The sequence below is a fragment of the Rhipicephalus microplus genome, unplaced genomic scaffold, assembly GCF_043290135.1.
Source record: "Rhipicephalus microplus isolate Deutch F79 unplaced genomic scaffold, USDA_Rmic scaffold_14, whole genome shotgun sequence".
Lineage (NCBI taxonomy): Eukaryota > Metazoa > Arthropoda > Arachnida > Ixodida > Ixodidae > Rhipicephalus > Rhipicephalus microplus.
The window spans coordinates 15,950,464-15,971,960 of record NW_027464587.1 but is presented as its reverse complement, the minus strand read 5'-3'; the positions used below and the strand labels follow the sequence as shown (position 1 = coordinate 15,971,960).

Genomic DNA, 21,497 nt, shown 5'->3' with positions numbered 1-21,497 from the left:
TAAACACTTTAAAATATTGCACCTAAACACGCATAGCATTAGAAATAAAGAGAAACAACTCAGTGACTTGTATGCTTCGATCATCCATAGCCTTGATATTTTGATGTACACGGAAACTTGGCCAGCAGAAACTGAAAAACCACTTCATTTTCATGACTACATGTACAATGGTCTGGTGCGTTCAAGTGGCTGGGGAGTGGCATAGGAATTTATGTTAATAGGTCAATAAGTTATGAAACTATGTCTGAGTTTTCAGTAATAAATAATACAATTGTGTTTGTCGGTATGTTTGGAGAAGTTAATAGTGGTTGTTATGTATAGACCACCAATGAGTAACAAATTACACTTCTCTGACTATGTGGAGCATGTGCTTTCTTTTCTATGTCAATTTCCCATGCCTTGTGTAATAATTGGGGATGTCAACAAAAATATGTTATCAGGTGACACTGCTGCTAAAAAGTTTGCTGAAATCATTCATTCCTTCACGTGCACTAATCTTATTACAGAAGCCACAAGATTAACAAAAAACAGCACTACGTTACTTGACATATGTGTAACAAACATTCATTTACAAGACTGTATCGCTGGACTGCTAACAGTCGACTTAAGCGACCATTTACCAGTCTTTTGTCTACTGCCAAACGCGCAAGTGAAATGCACAACCCCTGTGGAAGCCTTATCTCACAGCATCAGTGGCGCAGGTTTGAAAGTTTTTCATACACATATTCATTCAATAGAGTTGGCATGGATGTTTGAACAAGGAAACCCCAATGTAGCATACGAGGTATTCTTTAAGAAATTCAAAGCATGGTACAATCATGCGTTTCCTATGACTCTGAAAAATATGAAACACAAACGGTCAAGAAAGTCGTGGACCGACGGAAAACTACTTAAAATGATTAAGGCAAAAAATAAATTGTACCACACATTTGTTCGGACATGGAACTTGGAAGCGTTTTCAAAGTTTGAACAATGTCGTAACAGGTTGACTACCAAGTTAAAGCGAGTGAAAAAAGTATATTATGAAAAGCTGTTTATGAAAATAAAAAATTACGGTACTCTAGGAAGGTGTGGAATGAGGTAAAAAATCTAATGCAAGAGAGACAAGCCCCACCACTTTGTCTCCAGTCTAGAGCACCTTATCTGATAGTGAAGCAGCGAATAAGATGAATGAGTATTTTGTGACCAGTGCTGAATACAAAAACCATAGCAATACAGTTCCTCGTATTATATTAAAAAAATACAGTCTTACAAACTCTGTGTCCCCATCTACAGTGACATCAGAGTAATACAATTGATAAATGAGATTAACAATACTGTAGCAGCTGGTTTTGACGACATAAAGGCAACTCCAATAAAATATGTTCTGATATTGTAGCTCCAGTCATTGTGCATATAATAAACAGAATGTTCCAGACTGGCATTTTTCCAGACCCCTTAAAAGTAGCAAGAGCATGTCCTGTCTTTAAAGGTGGGGATAAAGGGCAAATAACTAAATACAGGCCAATATCCATCCTTCCTGTTGTATCAAAAGTATTTGAGAATGCAATAAACATCCGTTTTTATAATTTTTTTACCAAGTATAATGTGATCAATGAGGCTCATTACAGTTTTCAAAATAATATACCCTCTGAAGCAGCTTTCCTAAATATTAAACATGAACTAATTAAAAATATCAAATATAAACTGTACTCATTTGGTTTGTTCATAGATTCTAGCAAGGCATTTGATTCTGTATGCCACAAAGTACGTGTTGTTCTTTAATTATTGAGAAGACTATTTAACAAACCGCTATCAACATGACTGTATAAACAACAGCACATCCTCTTACGAAAATATAATAAGAGGAGTACTGCAAGAATCAATACTTGGTTCTCTGGTATTCATAATTTATAGTATAAATGACCTGTGTGATATCCCACATTCACCCAGGTTAATAATGTACACAGATGACACTAACATATTCTTCAGTAGTACATTCATTGTAGTGCTTGAACGCCAGATTAATGACTACTTATATCAGCTGTCGGGTTATCTTAGTTTAAATAAATTGCAACTAAACGTTAATAAAACGAAATACATAGTATTTGCCCCACCTAAGAAGCCGCATAGCTACAGTCCGACTGTTTTATTTGAGGGCAGCGAGATAGAGCAGGTCACAAGCCAAAAGTTTTTGAGCGTATGGTTTACCCAAGGCTTGACATGGAATACACATGTAGATAAACGATAGAACTTAGTAGAACCATGGGATGCTTATACAAGCTCAGTGCAGTTTTGCCAAATAGGTTACAAGTAGAATTATATTATGCACTTTTCTATTCTAAAATGACATACTCTATCTTAGTATGAGAAACTATCACACAAACTATAAAAAGTTACTAGTTCTCCAGAAAAGAGTCTTAGGAGCATTTGAGCAATACCACGGCATTATCAGAGACTTGAAAACTGAACCACTCTCTGAAAAATATGAAATGTTAAACGGAACACAACTGTATTACCTTTACTTCAGACTTTTGCAATGGGTCAAGCAAAATAAGCCACAATCTCTTCAGAACACACCTGGAAGTACTAATTACCACACGCGTCAGCAACACCACAAAACGCCAACACTTAGGACAAACTATGACAAACAACACGTTCAATACCAAATACCTACAATGTTAAATCGTCTACAAGGTCTTCTAGATCACAACTGCACACCTTCTAACACCATTATCAAAACCATACTAATTCTTTATGATATTGAGTACGCTATCTAAAGTTTGATTTCTAATATCTTGTCTAATATCTTGTCTTTCTCTATCTCTGATTTCTAATATTTTACAATATGCTGCGAAGGCCTCATTTAGCATTTTGTTGTTGTGCTGTTGTTTCTTGTTGTGCTGTTGTATTTTCAGGTCTGCTGAAATGTTGCTTTGTGATTAATTTCTTTTATGTTTATTTCACACTGCGTAGTAAAACTATGCTGATGTTTGCTGTATTTTTGTGCAATAATATATTCCAAATATTTCTTAGATATGCAGATGCTCTGTGGCCTGCATGCCAAACTGTATTTAGGAGCAGAGGCCCTTTGTCAGGCTGTATAGCCTTTAGTCTCTGCTCCTGTAAGTTTTTTTTTTTCAGGGCAAATAAACTTTCAGTTCAAGTCAATGTTTTAAAGCTTCTTCCACCATCAGTGATGCCCCAAAAAAGGTTCAAGGCATTGCTTGCCTTCTTGAGTGGTGTCTCTGATCCAGAGAAAATGAACGTCACATCTAACAGGAAGTTTCCCCACGTGCCCCCTCTACTGCGAAGCATGAGCATTCATCTTCTCCCCCTGTTATTTTTTTCTTTTTGAATTGCATCAGACTCTTTCTCTGGATGAGAACACGGTGATGTCTAAGTGTCAGTCTGGCATTAGTGAGTACATGGAGGGCAAAGTGGGCAAATGTGGATACAATTTATGGGCTAGGGCAGACTCGAACATGAAGTACTACACTGTTCCTTCCAGCGCAAACACAGGAAGGTGCCTCAGGGTGGCCAGCATCGACTACAAAATATTTATAAATACCAGAACTGTAAACTATGCTATAAAAAAAAAAGTTGAGCCGAAAATTATGTTTTTTGTCAAAAATGAGCAGCCAACCTTTGTTTCCCTGCATTGAGAAACCGCTTCATGCGTTGGCAAAGTACGACTAGTGCTTATTTTCTTTTTTTTGCATGTAAATAATGTGTGTAATTAGAAACCTTACATATAGGTTTTGTGTTCGAAGTGACTGTTTTGAATAATTTTTATGTTTACTCTTTAGTTATATTTGAATCACCCTCTGCACATTTCATTTGCCAATGACAGAAAACCCGTGATACATCACATTCGCGAGATCACATTCGCGAGATCACCAAGCTGCATGCTGTGTCCAGGTAATGTGAAGACACTTGTCTCTTTCAACTTGAGGTTGCACAGGCAACACTGAGCAGGTATGATGAATGAATGCATGTTTGAAAAGTGTATGAAACAAACAAAAACTGAAGGAAGACGTCGAAGGTGACTCGTGACCGTAGCAAGTGCGGGCGTGGCCACTTTTGGTCCGATGGAGAGCGTCCACCGAGATGGTGAAGAAAAACAACCGGTGCATAACAGCAGATTTAGCAGACATGGCGAAGTCGGCACCGAGTGAAGAAGGTGCCCAGGACGCAAGAATGGCAGCCAGCAGAGCTTCTGCATCAAGGTCGCTGCGGACTAACTTGGACAAGGGTTTTCTCTACATCATCTGGCATTGGCTATGCTTGTTCTAATCATTCGGCATTGGCCAAACTAGCCCTACATCTCTGATTTCGTATCCAAGCTCTGGCTGCCGAACACCAAAACACCAAAAGGTCATTGATCTCGACTCACCCGACACTTCCATCCCTTACACAAGTGAGTGTCTCTACCCCATCTCGGTCATAGCCGTCTGTGCGAGGTAGTCGATGCATTGCCACCAAAGCCTCTGATATGACCCCACATCCTGTAAATTCTGAAACTGTCTTTTTCTAGTGAACACTCACTTCCATGCACCGCTTGTGCCATCTCACCTATTTTTCTATGCCACTTCTTGGATGGTCTGATCTTTTGTCTCTTATTTGTTATCTTTTTGTGTTGTTTGAACATACTGAGTGTGGTGGGATTTTGGGGACCCAAGTGGTGTCCACTCAAATTTATTGATGACATTGAGGTCATCTATTAGCACATGAACGGACACGAGAGCTTGCTGATTAAATAGCCTTGTGACATTACAAATGTGGTTAACTATTGCACGTTTGACCTTTAGGAAAACGAACCTGGGGTGCACTTGGACAGCAAGATTGCTTGGGCTGATCTGGTGTGCCTCGGTTCTCAGTGAAGCCACCAGGGTAGCGCTGGTGGTCCAGTTCAGTGGCAGGCCCAGCATGGTAGGAACCTGATGGTAGCCCTCAATCACACGGATGGTGCGCATCATGTCAAATGACCGAGGGTGCCTCAGCAGCTGGTGTAAGGGCTTGGGTGGCACAAATGCATTGACGATGGCTGCTACTATCTCTCCATAGCTCGAGAATGTCAGGTCAGTGCCTGCAAATCAAATGCCCCATCATCATAATTACCAAGTTGAAGGATTTCTGCCCAGTCTAATTGACTCTATAAATTATTCTGCCCGTGGGCGTCCCACTTCTACCACGACACATCCCAGACCCTTGTTTGGGCATCCCAATCCGCTACTTGTAGGGTCTGCCAAGTTAGCACATTGGATTAAGTGACGTTCACGCACTGCATGACCACTTGCACAAATGCACGTTCACAACACTCTGGCCCTATACCCTTAGGCTGCTAATTATGATCGTCTGTGTAGTGTCATATTCGCACAACAGAATTTTAAGGCACTCGTATTACGTTCCAATATATTACAAAAAAATTAAATAAAGTAATATGCTATGTTGTACGAGCCTTTTGTATTTAAAGGGGTAGTGCCACCAAATATCGAAGCTATCCCAAGCCTGTTGTGAATTTCCTCTGTATACAAGGAATCTCCACACGAAGGGTCGGACACAAGGAATGCATAGAATGTACTTTAATTCACTTCTAAAAGTGTAGCTGAATGCTCACTCACGCGATCTAGGCCCATTACTTGCGCAGCAACACTGACGCTTCAGAATAGAAGCAACGGTACTTGTCGTGATGTCACACCAGATCTGTGGAGACGTGAGTGACCTCCGCTATCTCCGAAGCGAGCGTACCCAACGTACCAGCAAAGCATCAGTTGCTGTATTACTTGCCGAGTTTCAATTGCTTCTTGGCCAAGTGCTATGCATCAAAACCTGCGAAGGCAATCAGTGGTTTGCTGGCGCTTGTGTGGCCTGTGTGTGTGAGAGCAGAGCAAACTCAGCACGATGTGCTTCACAGCTTTGTGTGATCACATGACCAAGCCACTTATGCATCGACGTCACTGTCCAACTCGGCGCGGGGAAACTGAAACCGAAAATGGTCCACATAAGTAGAGCAATATTAAATTATTTAGCGAAAGTACATGAATTTTGGTGCTTGTATCATGCTTCTTGGAGATGAAGGAAATGTTTACAACAAGGAACACACGTGCCACAAGTTTGGTAGCACCACCCCCTTTAATTCTAACTAGCATGTAATTGAATACATATTTATGTATTCTGCAGCCAAACGTTTACGTGAAAAGAATAGAATCGTAAGTCAAAATGCATATAATATTTTTTAGTTGTATTCATTTAGAGCAAAGAAATACAATACTTTTTACGTTGGTCTTGGAATGCGGCACATCAGCCAAGTCGTCAGTCATTGTGCAGAAACGTTCATTCATTTAACCACCATAAATTCAGGTAATCAGACACCACACAGAATCAGATACTCTGATAATGCGAACTTGTTCCTTGGTCCCGGACAGTTTATGTATTGTTTATTGGGATAAAACTCTTGTGAATTCGGATGATTCTCGGAGTGTGCCGAGCGCAACATACCAAAAATGTGCAACACAAAATAGTGCGGTAGAAGACAACCTAAAAAAGACACCAATGTCCACATCACTATGGACATCAGTTAGTGACCACTACTCAGTCCACACATGAATCAGGCCCTCAGCAGCATCACTTTAACTTGACATAATGTATGTGCAATGCCACAAAACTCAAACACAGCAGAAGATGAGGAACTTTCTAACGCAATCAGTAAGCTGGCATAAAACTAATTTGCTTCATAGTGATGGACAAACCGTCAGTTGCCGTCATATTAACTGCTAAAAAAACTATCCTTATGGGCGCATGATTGTTGTGACGGTGCATAATAGGGTGTGGTATAAGGCATGTTTCAAGATAATAAACACAGGGGTCTAGCGCCATAGTTCTGTTCAGATTGAACCAGCAGAAACATAAGAAGTATAGCTTTTCAACTGCTGTTATGTAAAATAAGTACAAAATTTATATATTCATACAGAAAATGAATTAACATTGATGTAAGGGACATTTTTTTATTGCTTTCCAGAGAGAGAGAGAGAAACAACTTTTATTGAAACGGCAAGTGTTAGAGGAGTTGACTCCCCTCCCTTAGATGGCAGCTAGGAGTCCTTGGGCCCTAGCGGCATCTTCGGCTTGCCTGATGACCTGTAGTTGGTCCTCGATGCTTGAGCTTAGCAGCGCGGTCTCCCACTGTTCCGTATTCATGTATGTGTTTGGCCCCTTCACGATGTTGGGGCAAGCCCAGATAATGTGTTTGAGGTCCGCCCGCTGATTGCAGTGTTTACATCTGTCTGAGTAGAGGTCCGGGTAACAATGATTATAAGCGATTGGGTTTGGGAACGTGTTTGTTTGTAATAGGCGCCACGCTGTCGCCTGCTGCTTATTTAATGAGGAGTGTGGTGGCGGGTAATGCTGCCTCCCTAATCTGTAGTGCTTGGTAATTTCGTTGTAACTGAAAATGCGGTCTCTCTCCGCACGCGGGCTCCGCGTCATTCCTGCCCCTGCTCGGCTCGCTAACTCTCGAGCTAGGGTGTGTGCGGTTTCATTGCCCGGGAGGGAGGAGTGGGCGGGCGTCCATATAACATAAACGTCGCGCTCTCCGCGAAAGTTATTTAAGAATCTTAACGCCTATTTCGAGACCCTTCCGTTAGCGAAGTTATGAATCGCGGTTTTAGAATCACTGATTACGACGCTGGCCCTTGTGGACGCAAGCGTCAGCGCTATGGCCGTTTCTTCAGCGATTTCCGAATTTGCTGTTTTAATGGTGCCGCTAGCAAGCAGGTGGCCCGCTTGATTTGAAGCGACTATTGCCATGTGTCGACCGTCTGTATATTCGGCTGCATCTACATATACCACGTCCGCGTCATGTTGAAACTTCTTGTGCAGTGCTCTCGCTCTTGCATTCCTCCGCTCCCGGTGATGTTCGGGGTGCATGTTTCTGGGTAACGGAGGTATTATGATGCGCTCTCTGGTTTCTTTTGGGATATCGTATTTATTGCCGCTTTGGCCAGCGTACGTTATTTCAAGTTTGTGCAGGATGTGTCTTCCCGTGTTGCTTTGCGCGAGTCGTTCATATTGCGCTATCATATGAGCCTCAATAAGTTCGTCTAGCGTGTTATGCATTCCTAACGCTTCGAACTTTTCGTTAGACGTGGTGATCGGTAATCCGAGGGCTTGCTTATATGCTTTTTTAATTATGCATTCTATCTTTTGTTTTTCCGCTACTTGCAACTTGAGGTATGGGGTCACATACACTATGCGGCTGACGACGAAGGCTTGGATGAGCTGCACTAAGTTGTGTTCTTTCACGCCGTAGTTTTTGTTGGCGATTCTTCGAATCATTCGAATGGTTTGTTGGGTGTTGTTATCCAGGAACTTTATTGCTTCCCCGTTATGTCCGTTCTCGGATATTCGGAGTCCCAGAACTCTTATGTGTTGTACCTGAGGTATTGGGTAACCTCCTGCTAAGATTGTGATGTTGTGTCGTTCGTGAATGCGCTTGCGACCTCTGCTTGTAGGTCTGTAGAGTAATAACTCCGATTTTTGAGGAGAGCATTTTAGGCCATTGTTCTCCACGTATCGCTCTACCGTATTTACTGCTTGTTGTAAAATCTCTTCTATGTGACCGTCGCTCCCGCCCATCACCCATAGGGTGATGTCATCCGCATAGATACTGTGCTGAAGCCCTTCGACGCGTTCCAGCTCTGAGGGTAAACCAAGCATCGCCACATTGAATAGGAAAGGGGAAAGCACCGAACCTTGTGGTGTTCCCTTGTTGCCTAGAACGAATTCTTCGGATTCCGCTTCCCCGGCCATGATTGTAGCTTTACGGTTGGTGAGAAAATCTTTTATGTAATCGTACACTCTCCGACCTACGTGTAGGTTTTGCAAGTTGCGCAATATGGCCTCGTGGGTGACGTTATCAAATGCCTTCTGCAGGTCAAGGCCCAGAATGGCTTTTGTATCCAGGGTGTGCGTTTCGGCGTCTATGATTTGATTCTTTAGCTGCAACATCACGTCTTGCGTCGAGAGTCTTGGTCGAAAGCCGATCATGGTGTGTGGGTATAGCTCGTTGTCGTTCATGTATCTGACGAGACGTGTTAAAATTACTTTTTCCATGAGCTTTCCAATGCAGGACGTCAATGAAATGGGCCTGAGATTTCCGATGAGCGGCTTTTTGCCCGGCTTGGGTATTAATATGATTTTGGCGGTTTTCCATTGCTGGGGTATGGCGCCCTTCTCCCAGCATTCGTTTATGTACTTTGTGAGAGCAGTGACGGATTCGTCATCTAAGTTGCGAAGTGTTTTATTTGTTATACCGTCGGGACCCGGGGCGGACTTGGGATTGAGTTGTCCGAGTTCGTATCGAATCTCTGCCTCTGTTATGGAGGCGTCGAGGTCGACGTTATCCTTCCCTTCGTACTCTGGGAGTCGCGCCTTTGTGGCATCTCCTACGTATGTCTGGCGTAGCTCGCGTAAGAGCTCTGCTTCTGTACCTGCGTAGCTGTGTAGTATCCGTTGCAGGTTTTGTCTTTGTGTTGTTTTCGTGCCTTCTGGATCAAGGAGGCCTCGGATAATGTTCCAAGTTTTGGACATTCCGAACTGCCTGTTCATTAAAGTGCACATGCCTGCCCACTGCTGCTGGGACAGCCTATTTGCGTAGTCTTCTATGTCTCTGTCGAGCGCGACGATTCTTTTTCTTAGACGCCGGTTGTGCTTTTGACCTTTCCAGCGCTCTTGCAGGCTGCGTTTTGCCTCCCACATGTGTAAGAGCTTGCTGTCCATTTCTTCCATTCCTGCCTCTTCGGGAACATGTTTGGTGGCTTTCTGCACGCTACGCTGGAGTGTGTCTGTCCACTTCTGTATATCTTCGATGGTCTCTGTAGCATCGTCCTCTCTTATCTTACGAAAAGTGTCCCACTCGGTTAACATTATTTTTCTACCTTTCTTTTTACGCGGACCTGCTTGTAAAATTGTGCATACAATGTAGTGATCGCTGCCTAGATTTACGTTAGTGTTGGTCCAATGAGGGTTGGATATATTCTTTATGAATGTAAGGTCCGGCGTGGTGTCTCTACTGACGCTGTTCCCCATTCTAGTAGGGTCTTGTGGGTTAGTTATTAGCGTGAGCTCCTCGTGCTGCGCGTCGTTCCACAGGTTGCGGCCTTTAACGTTTTCGATGGTGTAACCCCAGGCGGCGTGTGGTGCGTTAAAGTCGCCCACGACGATCAGTGCTTGTCTGCCCGCTACGTTTAGCACTTTGCGGAAAAGCGAGCCAAACTTTACCTTTTGTCGTGGTGGACTGTACACGTTCAGCACAAACAAGCTTCCCTCCTTTTTACGAGACGGGAGAATTTCTAGTAGGACGTGGTCTATGTTGCGTATGCCAGTATCGTGTTCTACAGCCGTTATATTACGATGTATCAGTGTGGTTACTGTTGCTTTTTCAGCTAAAGTGCTATATGATTTGTATCCTGATAATTTTGCGGTCCCCCCAGTTTCCTGGAGGGCGATTACATCTGGTGCTTGCTTGGTTTTTACGAATTGCTGCAGGTTACCCCGCTTACGACGAAACCCACGACAATTCCACTGCCAAATCGTGTATTCATTAGGCGGCGCCATGTTGGCTACTCGAGTTTTCTATGCAGCTGTTCTCAGCCGCAGGTGGTCTGCTGTACGGCTTGCTCTTGACCGGCCTCGCTCCTGCGGGTCGGGCGTCTTTCGAGACGTTTTCCAGCTGCCCTACCCTACCCTCGAGGGTGTCGAACCTCTGAGACATTTCATCTCGCATCTGCGTTATCTGCTGTTGTAGGTCCGCGCGCATCTGCATGAATTGCTGCTGTAAACCTACGAACATTTCCTGAAACATGCCTTTTACTTCTCCGAGTGTAGAGTCGCTTTGCTCATCGGCGTTTTCCTTTGCCCTTCGTTTATGCGGTGGCGTTTCTCCACTCATCGACGCGGGAACGGGCGTCGCCGGAGCTCGAAGAGGTGTCGACGCCCTAATGGGTGTTGGCGTGGTATGGGTCATCTCTGAGTGTTTTGGGTTCTTAAGCTTAGCGTTTTCTACTTTAAGCATTTTTACCTCTTCCCTTAGCGTCGCGTTTTCTCGCTTTATTTGCTCTAACAACTGTCTGATCTGTGTTATTTCCTGTTCTAAGGCGGACCCCGCGCGTGTAGGTGTAACAGCAGTGCCAGAGACCGCGTCTGCAAAGCTCACCTGTGCCTGAGTTTCTACCGCTCCTCGGCTGGATTGCAATCTTGACGTTGCCCTGGATCTCGATCGGGTTCTCGATCGGGTTCTCGAATGGGTTCTGGACCGGGTCCTCGACCTTGGTCTGCGACCGGGCTGCTTCCGACTGTCCCCCTCGTATGGTCCCGGGGGTGAGCCTTCTGTGCGATGGCCTTCTGATCCCTGGGTGTTCTCGCTCGTTGCTTTGCCAGCTCGTTTGTTGTAGTCGTTGATGCCGTATGGTGTTTCGGCCTCCGCTTCTTCTCTTCTTCGTCGCTCCCAGCGTCTTCACCGGACCAAATACGGTATCTTGTACTTTGCCTTGCAGCGTCTGTCTCCCGTAAAGTGAGCTTGCCCGCATAGCTGACATCTTGCTTCACACTGGTGTTCTTGCGGCGGGTTGGCCACGCCGCATCCTCTGCATATTTTTTCGTCTGGGTTGGGGCAAACGTCCGCCCTGTGTCCCAGCCTCCCACATTCGTAGCAAATGTCAATGTGTTTTCTGTATAGCGAGCACCGGACGATGAGCGCTCCGTATTTCACGTATCTCGGCACGTGAAGTCCGTCGAAGAGCACGATTACATTGTCTGTGTTGCCCATCCTCTTCGCGTGTAATATGCTTGGGTTTCTTGCTGTCACTAGGTTGTCTATAATATCTTCGGAACTTTCCTCTTGGGATATCCCTCTTATGAGTCCCTTAGATGTGTTTTCCGGCGCTGCTCTGTAGGCGCTGGCTTCGTGTTCTTGCTCTCCCACTCGGATCTTCGTGATGGCTCCGTACCGCCTGGCTCGCTCTTCGGACGGCGTGCTGACGACCACGATATTCTGCTTGTAGTTTATGCATATACTGTCTTCTTCTGCTGCTTCGCGACCGACGCCAGCGGCGTTTCTCAGGCAGCAGTATATGCATGCCTGCCTGTGCTCCGAAATGCTGAGTCCTCCTCGTGGTCGCACGATCACTTTGTAGTCTTCTGCCGGTAGACGAGGAAGTCTGCTTGCATTAGCAATTTGTCGTATGGTTCATTCACCTTTCCACTTGCTGTCCCCAGGCGCGCCCGTCGGCGCAGCAGCGTCTCTTAGCATGGTTCTCTTCGGGCCTGAAATCCCTCCAGATGTTTTCGTGATGTTTCTTCTGCGGACTTCGCACGATCCGGCGTCGTTGGTAAAGTCCTCCGGTTGCATATCTTCTCCTTCCACGCTTACAACCTCCATCGTGGTGCTAGACGCGCCGTCGAGGCGTTCCGGGGTCGCCCCAGGCGTCCTCGTCGACGCGTTGGACCTAGCTCTCCCCGCCGCTGCGGCGGCAGACGCAATGTTTGATCTTCGTGGCGACTCAGAATTATCGGTGTCAGTGCCGAAAAAGCGGGCCCACCTTGCAATAGTTGGTATCCAGGTGTTCGGCTGAACTTCCTCCGTCGATTGGCGTAGAGACTTTAGCCAAGTTTTGCAATTTTTTAACAAAAATCATTTGAAAACTGCGGAGCCTACACAACGTGCGTCCGCACTCTGCGACTCCTAGCGTCCCTCCCATTGCTTTCCAGATAATTTTGATAATTCAGCATTCTCTTCAGTTGAACACTTGTTTTGGTCTTGTAAAACCAAATTAACAAGCTTTTACTTAAGCAGCGCATGTTGTTGGGCTAGTGAGCTTATGCTTTTAAACAGTTTTAAACTGCGCATAGAAGACTGGACGAAGACAGGAACACATATAGAAATATGGGCGCAGAAATTCCAACGGACTTTATTTGCGGAAAGCAGGTGGCTTATAGGTTCTTCAAAATAATAAACATAAGAGCTAGAAATAATCGCAATGACATAGTTAAAAACAACAAGAGCGCGTGCACATCACACACACGGAAGCAACCTGATGTGTCCATCTGAGAGTCCTGTTTTATCCCTTCATAACAATATTAAAGGAGAGCTGATATAGCTCTCCCCTTTTGGCAAGAAAAAACACCTCAATGACTTCTTTTTGAATGCTCAACTTCACTTCTGATAAAAATTTTTGTCTTTTCTAGATGAGGCAAACAGATTTTGCTACTGCATCTCTTTAAATCCAGGGCGAGATTTCTGCCTGTGCTATTGTGTAAAGATCAGTTGTGATGCTATGTAATTGAAACAATGGCAGGTTTGGCGCATGTAAGACCGTCCGCATGAAAAGCGTAGCATATAAATGATGCTGAAATGGCAACTAGAGAACTCGTGGGGATCTGAGACCACATCTGCTGTCTTCGTGTGCTTGAAGAGTGGCGTTGATGCCCCAACAGTCGGAGCACATAAAGACAGCAGTTGTGCTCAGGCAAACCAACAAACACATGCACATTTATTCATTTGGTTTTACAATGACGATATTGGAAGCTGAATCAAATACGTCACTAGTGACATTCTAAAACAACATCATACAATATTCCAATACAGCCCTCAAGCAAACAACATGAAGAAACACTAGGTACCACAAATGTGACGTTCCTAATGTTCGTCTCATCACAAGGGAATCATAAGAAATGGCTCACGGTTGCCGTCTCTCATGGATCTCCTGCAGGAATTTATCTACGATCACTGTCAAACGCTAAAAGAAAGTTGCTTCTTTTTTTCTGTGCACCAGCCTAGGCTCTCCACCGCGTGGCGGTGCAGCTGGCGCCACCACTCCACATGAACAAAGCACCACTTCCCGCTTGGTGGGCGTTGAACCTAAGAGCGGCTTATTTGTGAGACAAGCTTTCACCAATAGGTGAAAGTGACTTTACAGGGAATAATAGCACCCTCATAAACTTTATCTGATGCTTCTTCTTGGATGACACCTCTTGTTTTGTTCTCATCAGAACCTTTTTTGCAAGGCAGAACGTAAGTTCACAAGGCATGAATAATCGCGACTCAAGTTCCATAACATTGAGTAGGAATGACAATGCAAATAAGGCTTGACAAAAGGTGGCTTTTGGTCCCAATGCTTCTCTTGCATATCTAAGAATTTTCGCTTTTGAAACAGGCTATTGAATGTGCTGAGTTGTGGATAGCCAGCAGAGAGCAGATCTATTGAGTCAAGCGTGATACTGTACGGGAACAAGAATTCTGTTTGGTAGAAATGTGGGTAGACTTGTATGGTAGACTTTTGTATGATAGACTCTTGTAAGGCTTTTGTGAATCGTGGCACCATTACGCCTACCTGTCTTCTGTGGTAGCTGCTGGCTATTTGCAACATCTGATTTGCAGCCCATTTGAAAGTTGCTTCAAAAGCTGAAATCCTCAGATTAGCAAGAGACGCGTCTAGATCAAAAACCACCTTTTGTCATGCCTTATTTGCTTTGTCTGTCCCACAACCTTAGAAAGATCCCACAACGGCATAGAATTTGCATCAGCTTTTCTGCACCTTGCAAATTTTAAAAAGTGCGCCCACTTCTGACGAGAACAAAGCAAGAGATATCATACAAAAAGAACCATCACATCAAGTTCACTACTTGTGTTTACGAGATAGTCCTTTTGTTCTGATCGTCTTACATAAGCCAAACAGGCCATTGTTTCAATGAGTGCGCACAGGAGAATGTTATGACTAGCAATGCATTGACTCTGCCTGCAAGGGACAATTATCAGCGAGCCCTTCAAACGCGGTCTGTGTTCTGCAGGAATGTGAGAGATGTCCCTGTGTGCCACAGAGAACGCGCATCGGCATTGCTGAGACGCACAGTCGGCGTCGGACAAGGAGGACGTACACGAACCAGGCGATATGAAAGGAGGGGTGCGTATGCGCTGGAGACTCTCTCTCGTTAGCCTTTGTTACGGCCGGTCATGTCTCGTGTTGAGGCGTTTCTCGATGCCTAGTGTTCATGACACCTGTATATATATCTAAATAACTTTGTGTGTTCTTCGTGTGAGCAGGAAGCCTCCCAAGAGTTCGTCCTGTCCCGGCACCTGGGTGTCCGCCTTGGCATAACACCTCGACTAGATCAACTGGTAGACAGTGACAGGATCCGGTTGTGTTCTTTCATGGTGCCGATGCTGGTGAGTGCTCACTCTCCGTAGAGATTCTACCAGGTGTCGTGGTTAGAAGGCGATGTCTTTCCGAAGGGGTAGATTGGTTGCTGCTTTGTGAAGGCTGTGTTTATTGAGGTACCTTCAAAGCAGCTTGAGCAACAGAGGGTGACTATAGATTTGAACAAGTTAAAAAAAAAATTGGCAGATCCCACGTATAGTGGGAATCAATGATATGTGAAGCACGAATGAGAAATGTTGATATGTCCTCTTAAAATCAGCACAACGTTAGGAGGTGGAGGTAAATGATGTCGTACATGAACCCTGTGTCATGATTATCATGCTTGGATGTGTCGTTTACCTTCGTCATCAATTCACCTCACGTGATACCACATTTAGTATATGTGGAGCGAGCGAAACGGCCGCGAGCACACTATGAGCGTGGTATGTTGTTCTGTTTGTTCATGACACGCATGTCAAGATTCTCATGTTTGCACCAGTCATATATTTCGTCATCCATTGACGTCACGTAACACCAAATTTGGTATATGTGGAACTATCAAAACGGCCGCGAGCGCATCATGAAGGGCCTACTATACTCCAAAGTAGCGTTGACGTGTGCGCACGCTGGGCACAGCGACGCTACGTTGTCAAAACGTGAGCACTCTATAGTTTGACGTTAAGTGCGACCAGCGTCTGTCGGTGCAGCCCGACGGCAATCGGCGCGAAATGTGACATGCTGCATTTCACACCGATGCGTTAGCCAGACAACACTGCGTCTCCTTCTTTTCGTGATGGAGGGACGCTGGATGCGCTGAAACGCGAATGCATCAAAGCAACGCAGCAAGTGCCTGTGAGTATATGGCATAACCGGTGCCTGGCGTGGCAATGCTGGCGTGTCGCGACGAAATGAACGCCAGCGAGCACACGCACCGCATCAGGTCGAAATGTATTGGCGCCTTGACTGTGGCATGTAGTCATGTTCTCACATGACACGCATCTCATGATTATCATGTTCGCAACAGTCACATACCTTCGTCATCCATTGGCGTCACATACCAAACTTGGCATATGTGAAGCAAGCGAAACGGCCGCGAGCGCATAATCAGTGTGGCATGTAGTCATGTTGTGACATGACACGCATGTCGTGATTATCATGTTTGGATGTTTCATCCATTCGAATGACATAATAACGAGTCTGCACATAAGAAACCTAGGGAAATGGCCGCGAGCGCATCATAAGCGTAGCACGTAGTCATGCTGTTACACGTCACGCATCTCATGTTTATCATGTTTTCACCAGTATCATACTTTCGTAATCCATTCACGTCCCGTAACACCAAATTTGGTATAAGTGAAGCTAGCAAAATGGCTGCCAGCGCATCATGAGCGTGGCCTGTAGTCATGTTGTTACATGACACGCATCTCGTAATTATCATTTTTGCACCAATCACATACCTTCGTCATTCATTCACGTACTGTAATACCGAATTTGGTATATGTGACGCTAGCAAAACAGCCGTGAGCGCATCATGAGAGTTATATGTAGTCATGTTGTTACATGACATGCATGTCATGATTTTCATGTTAGGGTCTGTCACTTAAGTTTGCCATGCAATCTTGCCATACCATACCAGCTTTGCAACATGCCATGTGAACGAAACCGCCACAAGAGCTGCAGGACCATAAAATATAAATCATGACATTCGTGACATACAAGCCATATTTTCATGTTATGACTAGTCAAATATGTTCTTCATACAGTCATGTTATGCCATACCAAGTTTGGTTTGGTATCGAAACGGCCAGGAAAGCTAAAAGTCGTAGGCAGATGAATGGATGGACGGACGGACGGGTGGACAGACGGATACGCTCAAAGTCACCAAAGATCGCTAAGAAATGCTTCGCATTTAAAACCAGATGTAGTGCTTCTAGGCGACGAGCTGGGTATTGATGGAGTGAGGATACACAAGAAGCCGCATTTAATACAAGCGATTAAGGATTTCGGCGTCGATAAAGAAAGGCTTTGCGATGGTTGGGAGCTCGTACAGGCCAAGCCTAAGGAAGCCAAAGAACTAGAGCGGCTTGTGCTTGAGAGAGAGACCACGAGGCGTAAAAAGTGAGCTGAAGCCCATGAAAGGAAAGTGGAGCGATTGAGGCTTGAGCTTCGCAGTGCCCTGGCGAAACATGTTGGTGGTAAGGCCACAGTAAACGAAGAGATTCTAGATAAACCAGGCACGATAAACTTGAAAGGCACGGCTGAGCTAACTGGTGGGTGCCGCATCCAGCGCCAGTTAGAGATAACAGGCGTCACAAGCATGACCGAAAACCAGGATGACTCGCTCGTGGAGGAAGGTTCTTTTCGGCTTAGAGTAGATGCGGTATCTCCGACTGAGCAAGTAGGGTGTGCAGATACACTCATCAAACCAGAAAAAATACAGCCGGAGGCACTACCATCCTCAGATAGCAAAGTAGATAGGCAGGATTGCCATAATAAAACATTGAGTTCTGTGTAATGCAGCGATAAAGGTGCAAAAAGTGACACAGGAGGTGATAAACTTGAAGAGCCCAGCTCCTTCAGTGGGGATGAAGCTGCTGTATTGTCGGTGGTGCCTTGGGTCACAGAGGGCACATTTTCAAAGATACTTAGTCCTTTTGGTTTTGAGCTGAAGGAATGCGTGTGTATGGAGGTTGGAGTCGTTCGAATGCTTCCGTCTTTGTGCGTCTGGAAACAAGTTCTTTGGTTGGAACCCTGGCATTGCAGTGCCCCGGAGGGCGATTACTTGAAGAGTCCGGGTGGTCTAACGCGGGTGTTGACACACGCGTCTCAAATAACTTGTTTCAAGGTGACCTTTTGGCTAGAGTCTGTTGAGCGTTTAAAAATGGATCACGTGAGCGTCAAGTTACTTAACTAGTCACCACCATGGTGTAGGCTTCCGTGTGCAAAAAGTTAAGCAGGTAGCTTAGAAGTAAATTCACACCTGGTGATCTTTGGAAAAGCGAGGGCTTTTCGGTGTCGGCATTGGGTTTGACTGCATCGCTTTGTGCTTAAGCCATGTAGAGTCCAGCTACGCCTACTGGCCCGACATCTGAGCAAGAAGGGCATGATGAATGATACTGTGGACTGCCGCCTTTCTGCTGGGCTTTTGTGCCATTGTTGAGCAAGGAACATCCAGGCAGCAGTGACCAGGCCAGCTGTGGAGCTGCATGTTGGAACCCAGCGGGCATAGGTGTGTGGTGGATCGTGGCGACGCCGAAATGCGCTTGTTGTGCACGGTGCTCTGTGCTGTGTGTGAGTTGTGGTCAACAACCGGTGCGAAGCGTACGGACAATCTCTACGGACCACGTACATACAAGGGCCACTTCAGAGAGCAGCGGTACTGCAGCCCTTACGTGACCTCTTCGGGCGGCGGACGGGCTGTTATGACTGGCAATGCATGGACTCTGCCTGCAAGGGATGTTCCTCGGAGAGCCCTCCAAATGTGGTCCGGATCCTGCAGGAATGCGAGAGGTGACCCTGTGTGCTACAGGGAATGCACATAAGTGTTGCTGAGACACGCAGTCGGCGTTGGACAAGGAGTGCGTGCACGGACCAGGCGAGATAAAAGGAGCGTTGCGTGTGCGCTGGGACCTCTCTCTCGGTGGCCTTTGTTATATATGGTTGGTCATATCTGGTGTTGAGGCACTTCTCGACGCCTAGTGTTCTTGACATCTGAACATATGTAAATAAATTTGTGTGTTTTTCTTGTGAGCAGGAAGCCTCCCAAGAGTTCCTTCTGTCCCAGTGCCTGGGTGTCCGCCTTGGTGTCCGCCTGGGCCCAACACCTTGACTACATCAAGCACAAATGACCTTTGCCCACTGGCACGAGCAGTATTCTCCCCCTGCATTTAAAGAGATGCAGTAGCAAGATATGCTTGCCTCATCTAGAAAAGACAAAGTTGTTATCAGTGGAAAAGTCGAGAATTCAAGAAGCCACCGAGGTACTTTTCATTGCAAAAGGGGAGATAGCTGTATAAGCCCTTTTTGAGCATCGTTATCACAGGATTAAATAAAATTTTTAGATGAACACATCAGGTCTCTCTCATGTACATGATGTGCAAGCACTCTTGTTTTTGTTTTTAACTCTGTCATTGCTATCGTTCCTAGCTCATATGTCTTGTTATATTGAAGAACCTATAAGCCACCTGCTTTCTGTAAATAAACTCAATTGGAAGTTCGGCGCCCATGTGTATGTGCTCCTGTTTTTGTCGTGTCTTTCTCAGACAGTTTTCCTTTTCGGGAGCTTTTATTATATAGTCGAACCCCGCTACAACGAAACTAAAAGGGCGCGGAAAAAATTTTGTTGAAGCAAAATTTCGTTGTAGTGAAATAACGAAAATGTAGCCAATCTGAACTGGCTAGCAAAACAATGAAACTTTTATTCTCAAAATTCAAAAAGTGTCCAGTGCTTTTTATTTTATCCCAGGAGCGTCACGACGCGATTCTCACCCATGCATAGCGAGGCCGTGAAAAGCACGCTGAAACAATGACTACAACCGCTTTCGTGAACGAACGAAACATTTGCATTAAAACCTTAACACCAGCAGCTGTGCGCCATCAAAACACCGTCAAAACGCCATGGAGCGGTGGCTTTTGCCTTATTTTATGCCATTTTTATCATCTATCACTCGCGGCTAGCTGATTTTGTTGGTAATACGGGCAAAAAGCCGCTCTGATTCGTTACCACACTGGCAGAGCAAACAAAATGATAAACATTGGAATCGGAAAAGGCATTGTTTCGCAGATGCACCCAGCAGCTGCGCGAAAGATTCCATGAACTAAGCAACTGAGCTTCAGCTTCAGATCGTGTCTCACTATTTGGAACGACTGTGAAAACTGAATAGAGTCACAGCAGGCGGTGCTTCACTATTAGGAACGACTGTGAAAACTGAATAGAGTCGCAGCAGGCGAAGTCCCCCCCCCCCCCTCCCCGCCTTTTTTTTTTTTCACAGCTGATCGTGCCGCGTCGACCGTGCGCCCCGACGGGGACGCTATACTTCCCCTAGCTGTGTCAGCACAAGACATATCGTTCGGACTCGTGCACATGTGATAAATAAACATCCCAAAGCTGGCTAAGCGGGGTACGTCGAATATGATACAGCTATATACGCCTGGAAGGCTTCTTTATCGATGCAGTTTTAGCAGATTAAGCGCGACTCGCGTGTACCTGTGTAAGATTAAGCGCGACTCGCGTGTACCTCGCGTGTAAACAGGACCCCGCATAAGCACTCATTATTTAGAATTTTGGTCATTTGTGCTTATTGTGGGTGGGGCACTGCAAGCGACTCGTCGGCGGGGTCCTATTTACATTCAGCATTGCATATCAAATGTACCCCGATTAGCGAGCCTTGGGACGTTTATTCACCACATGTACATGAGTCCGAACAATATGTCTTGTGCTGACACAGCTAGGGAAAGCGTAGCGTCCCCGTCGAGGCGCGCGGTCGACGTGGCACGATCAGCTGTGAAAAAAAAAAGGGGGGGGGGGGGGCGGCGCACTGCCTGCTGCGACTCTATTCAGTTTTTCCCGTCGTTCCTAATACTGAGACGCAATCTCTTAATTACACAGCTGCGCACACAGCAAGAACGCACGCCCCGACTTCTGCAACATGCGGTTCATTGCGTTAATTACGTCACACACACACTGGCGAACAAGTTCATCGCATTCGCAAAATGCAAGGCGGACGAGGCGTCGTTGGTCTCTCAATTGCACAGCAGCACACACCGCAAGAGAATGCGTCCCAACGTCTACGAGGCGCAGTTCATTCCGTTAATTAAAACGGCCTCTTAATTGCACAGCAGCACACAGCTTGAGAACGCATCTGCAAAGCGCTGCATTCTGTTAATTAAAACGGCCAGCTTCGCTCATGCACTCGCGAAATCCACCGTGGACGACACCAAACCTTCACAGAGAAGCCACAACTACAAAAGCAAATTTCTCTTCCAAATTTGGCAGCAGTCTGGCAACACTGACCCTCCAAGTCTGGCAACAACTTATGCAACGCTAGGGTAGCCGTCCTAGCAAGGCCAAACAGAACCTTGCCCGCAATGAGTAACATTTTGATGCATTTCTAGAAACTGAAAATATGTAGACGAAGTCTTAAACACGTGTTGGCACCACCAGAAACCACCACTGATCAACAAGCGTGAATGCCACCATTGCTCGATAGTGATGACAATGAGACTGCCCTGCTTTATTCATTGAGAAAAGCAGGGCAGTCTCGTTACCATCGCTATCGAGCAATGGCGGCGCCCATGTTGGCTGAACAGCGGTGGTTTTTGGTG

At 45.6% G+C, this 21,497-nt stretch overlaps 2 protein-coding genes across 13 annotated transcripts in view; one reads left to right on the top strand and one right to left on the bottom strand.

Annotated features, from left to right (window-relative positions):
- LOC119181451 (uncharacterized) overlaps positions 1-21,497 on the bottom strand; it is a 607,968-nt gene that overhangs the window by 400,234 nt on the left and 186,237 nt on the right. For all 4 annotated transcript variants that reach the window (XR_012888604.1, XR_012888603.1, XR_012888605.1 and 1 more), the window contains exon 16: positions 4,801-5,068. Coding sequence is in view for 1 of the 4 variants with exons in the window: in XM_037432704.2 (XP_037288601.2) it covers positions 4,801-5,068 (268 nt within the window). In the remaining 3 variants the exon portion in view is untranslated. The remainder of the gene's footprint in view (positions 1-4,800; positions 5,069-21,497) is intronic.
- The window catches only part of LOC119181453 (uncharacterized), a 159,530-nt gene that overhangs the window by 69,687 nt on the left and 68,346 nt on the right, over positions 1-21,497 (top strand). For 5 of the 9 annotated variants that reach the window (XM_037432708.2, XM_075882777.1, XM_075882782.1 and 2 more), the window contains exons 1-3: positions 3,907-4,399; positions 14,827-14,939; positions 15,080-15,202. In XM_037432708.2, coding sequence (XP_037288605.2) covers positions 14,928-14,939; positions 15,080-15,202 — 135 coding nt within the window. In that variant the 5' untranslated portion in view covers positions 3,907-4,399; positions 14,827-14,927. The other 4 variants (XM_075882780.1, XM_075882779.1, XM_075882778.1 and 1 more) reach the window with 4 other exon arrangements.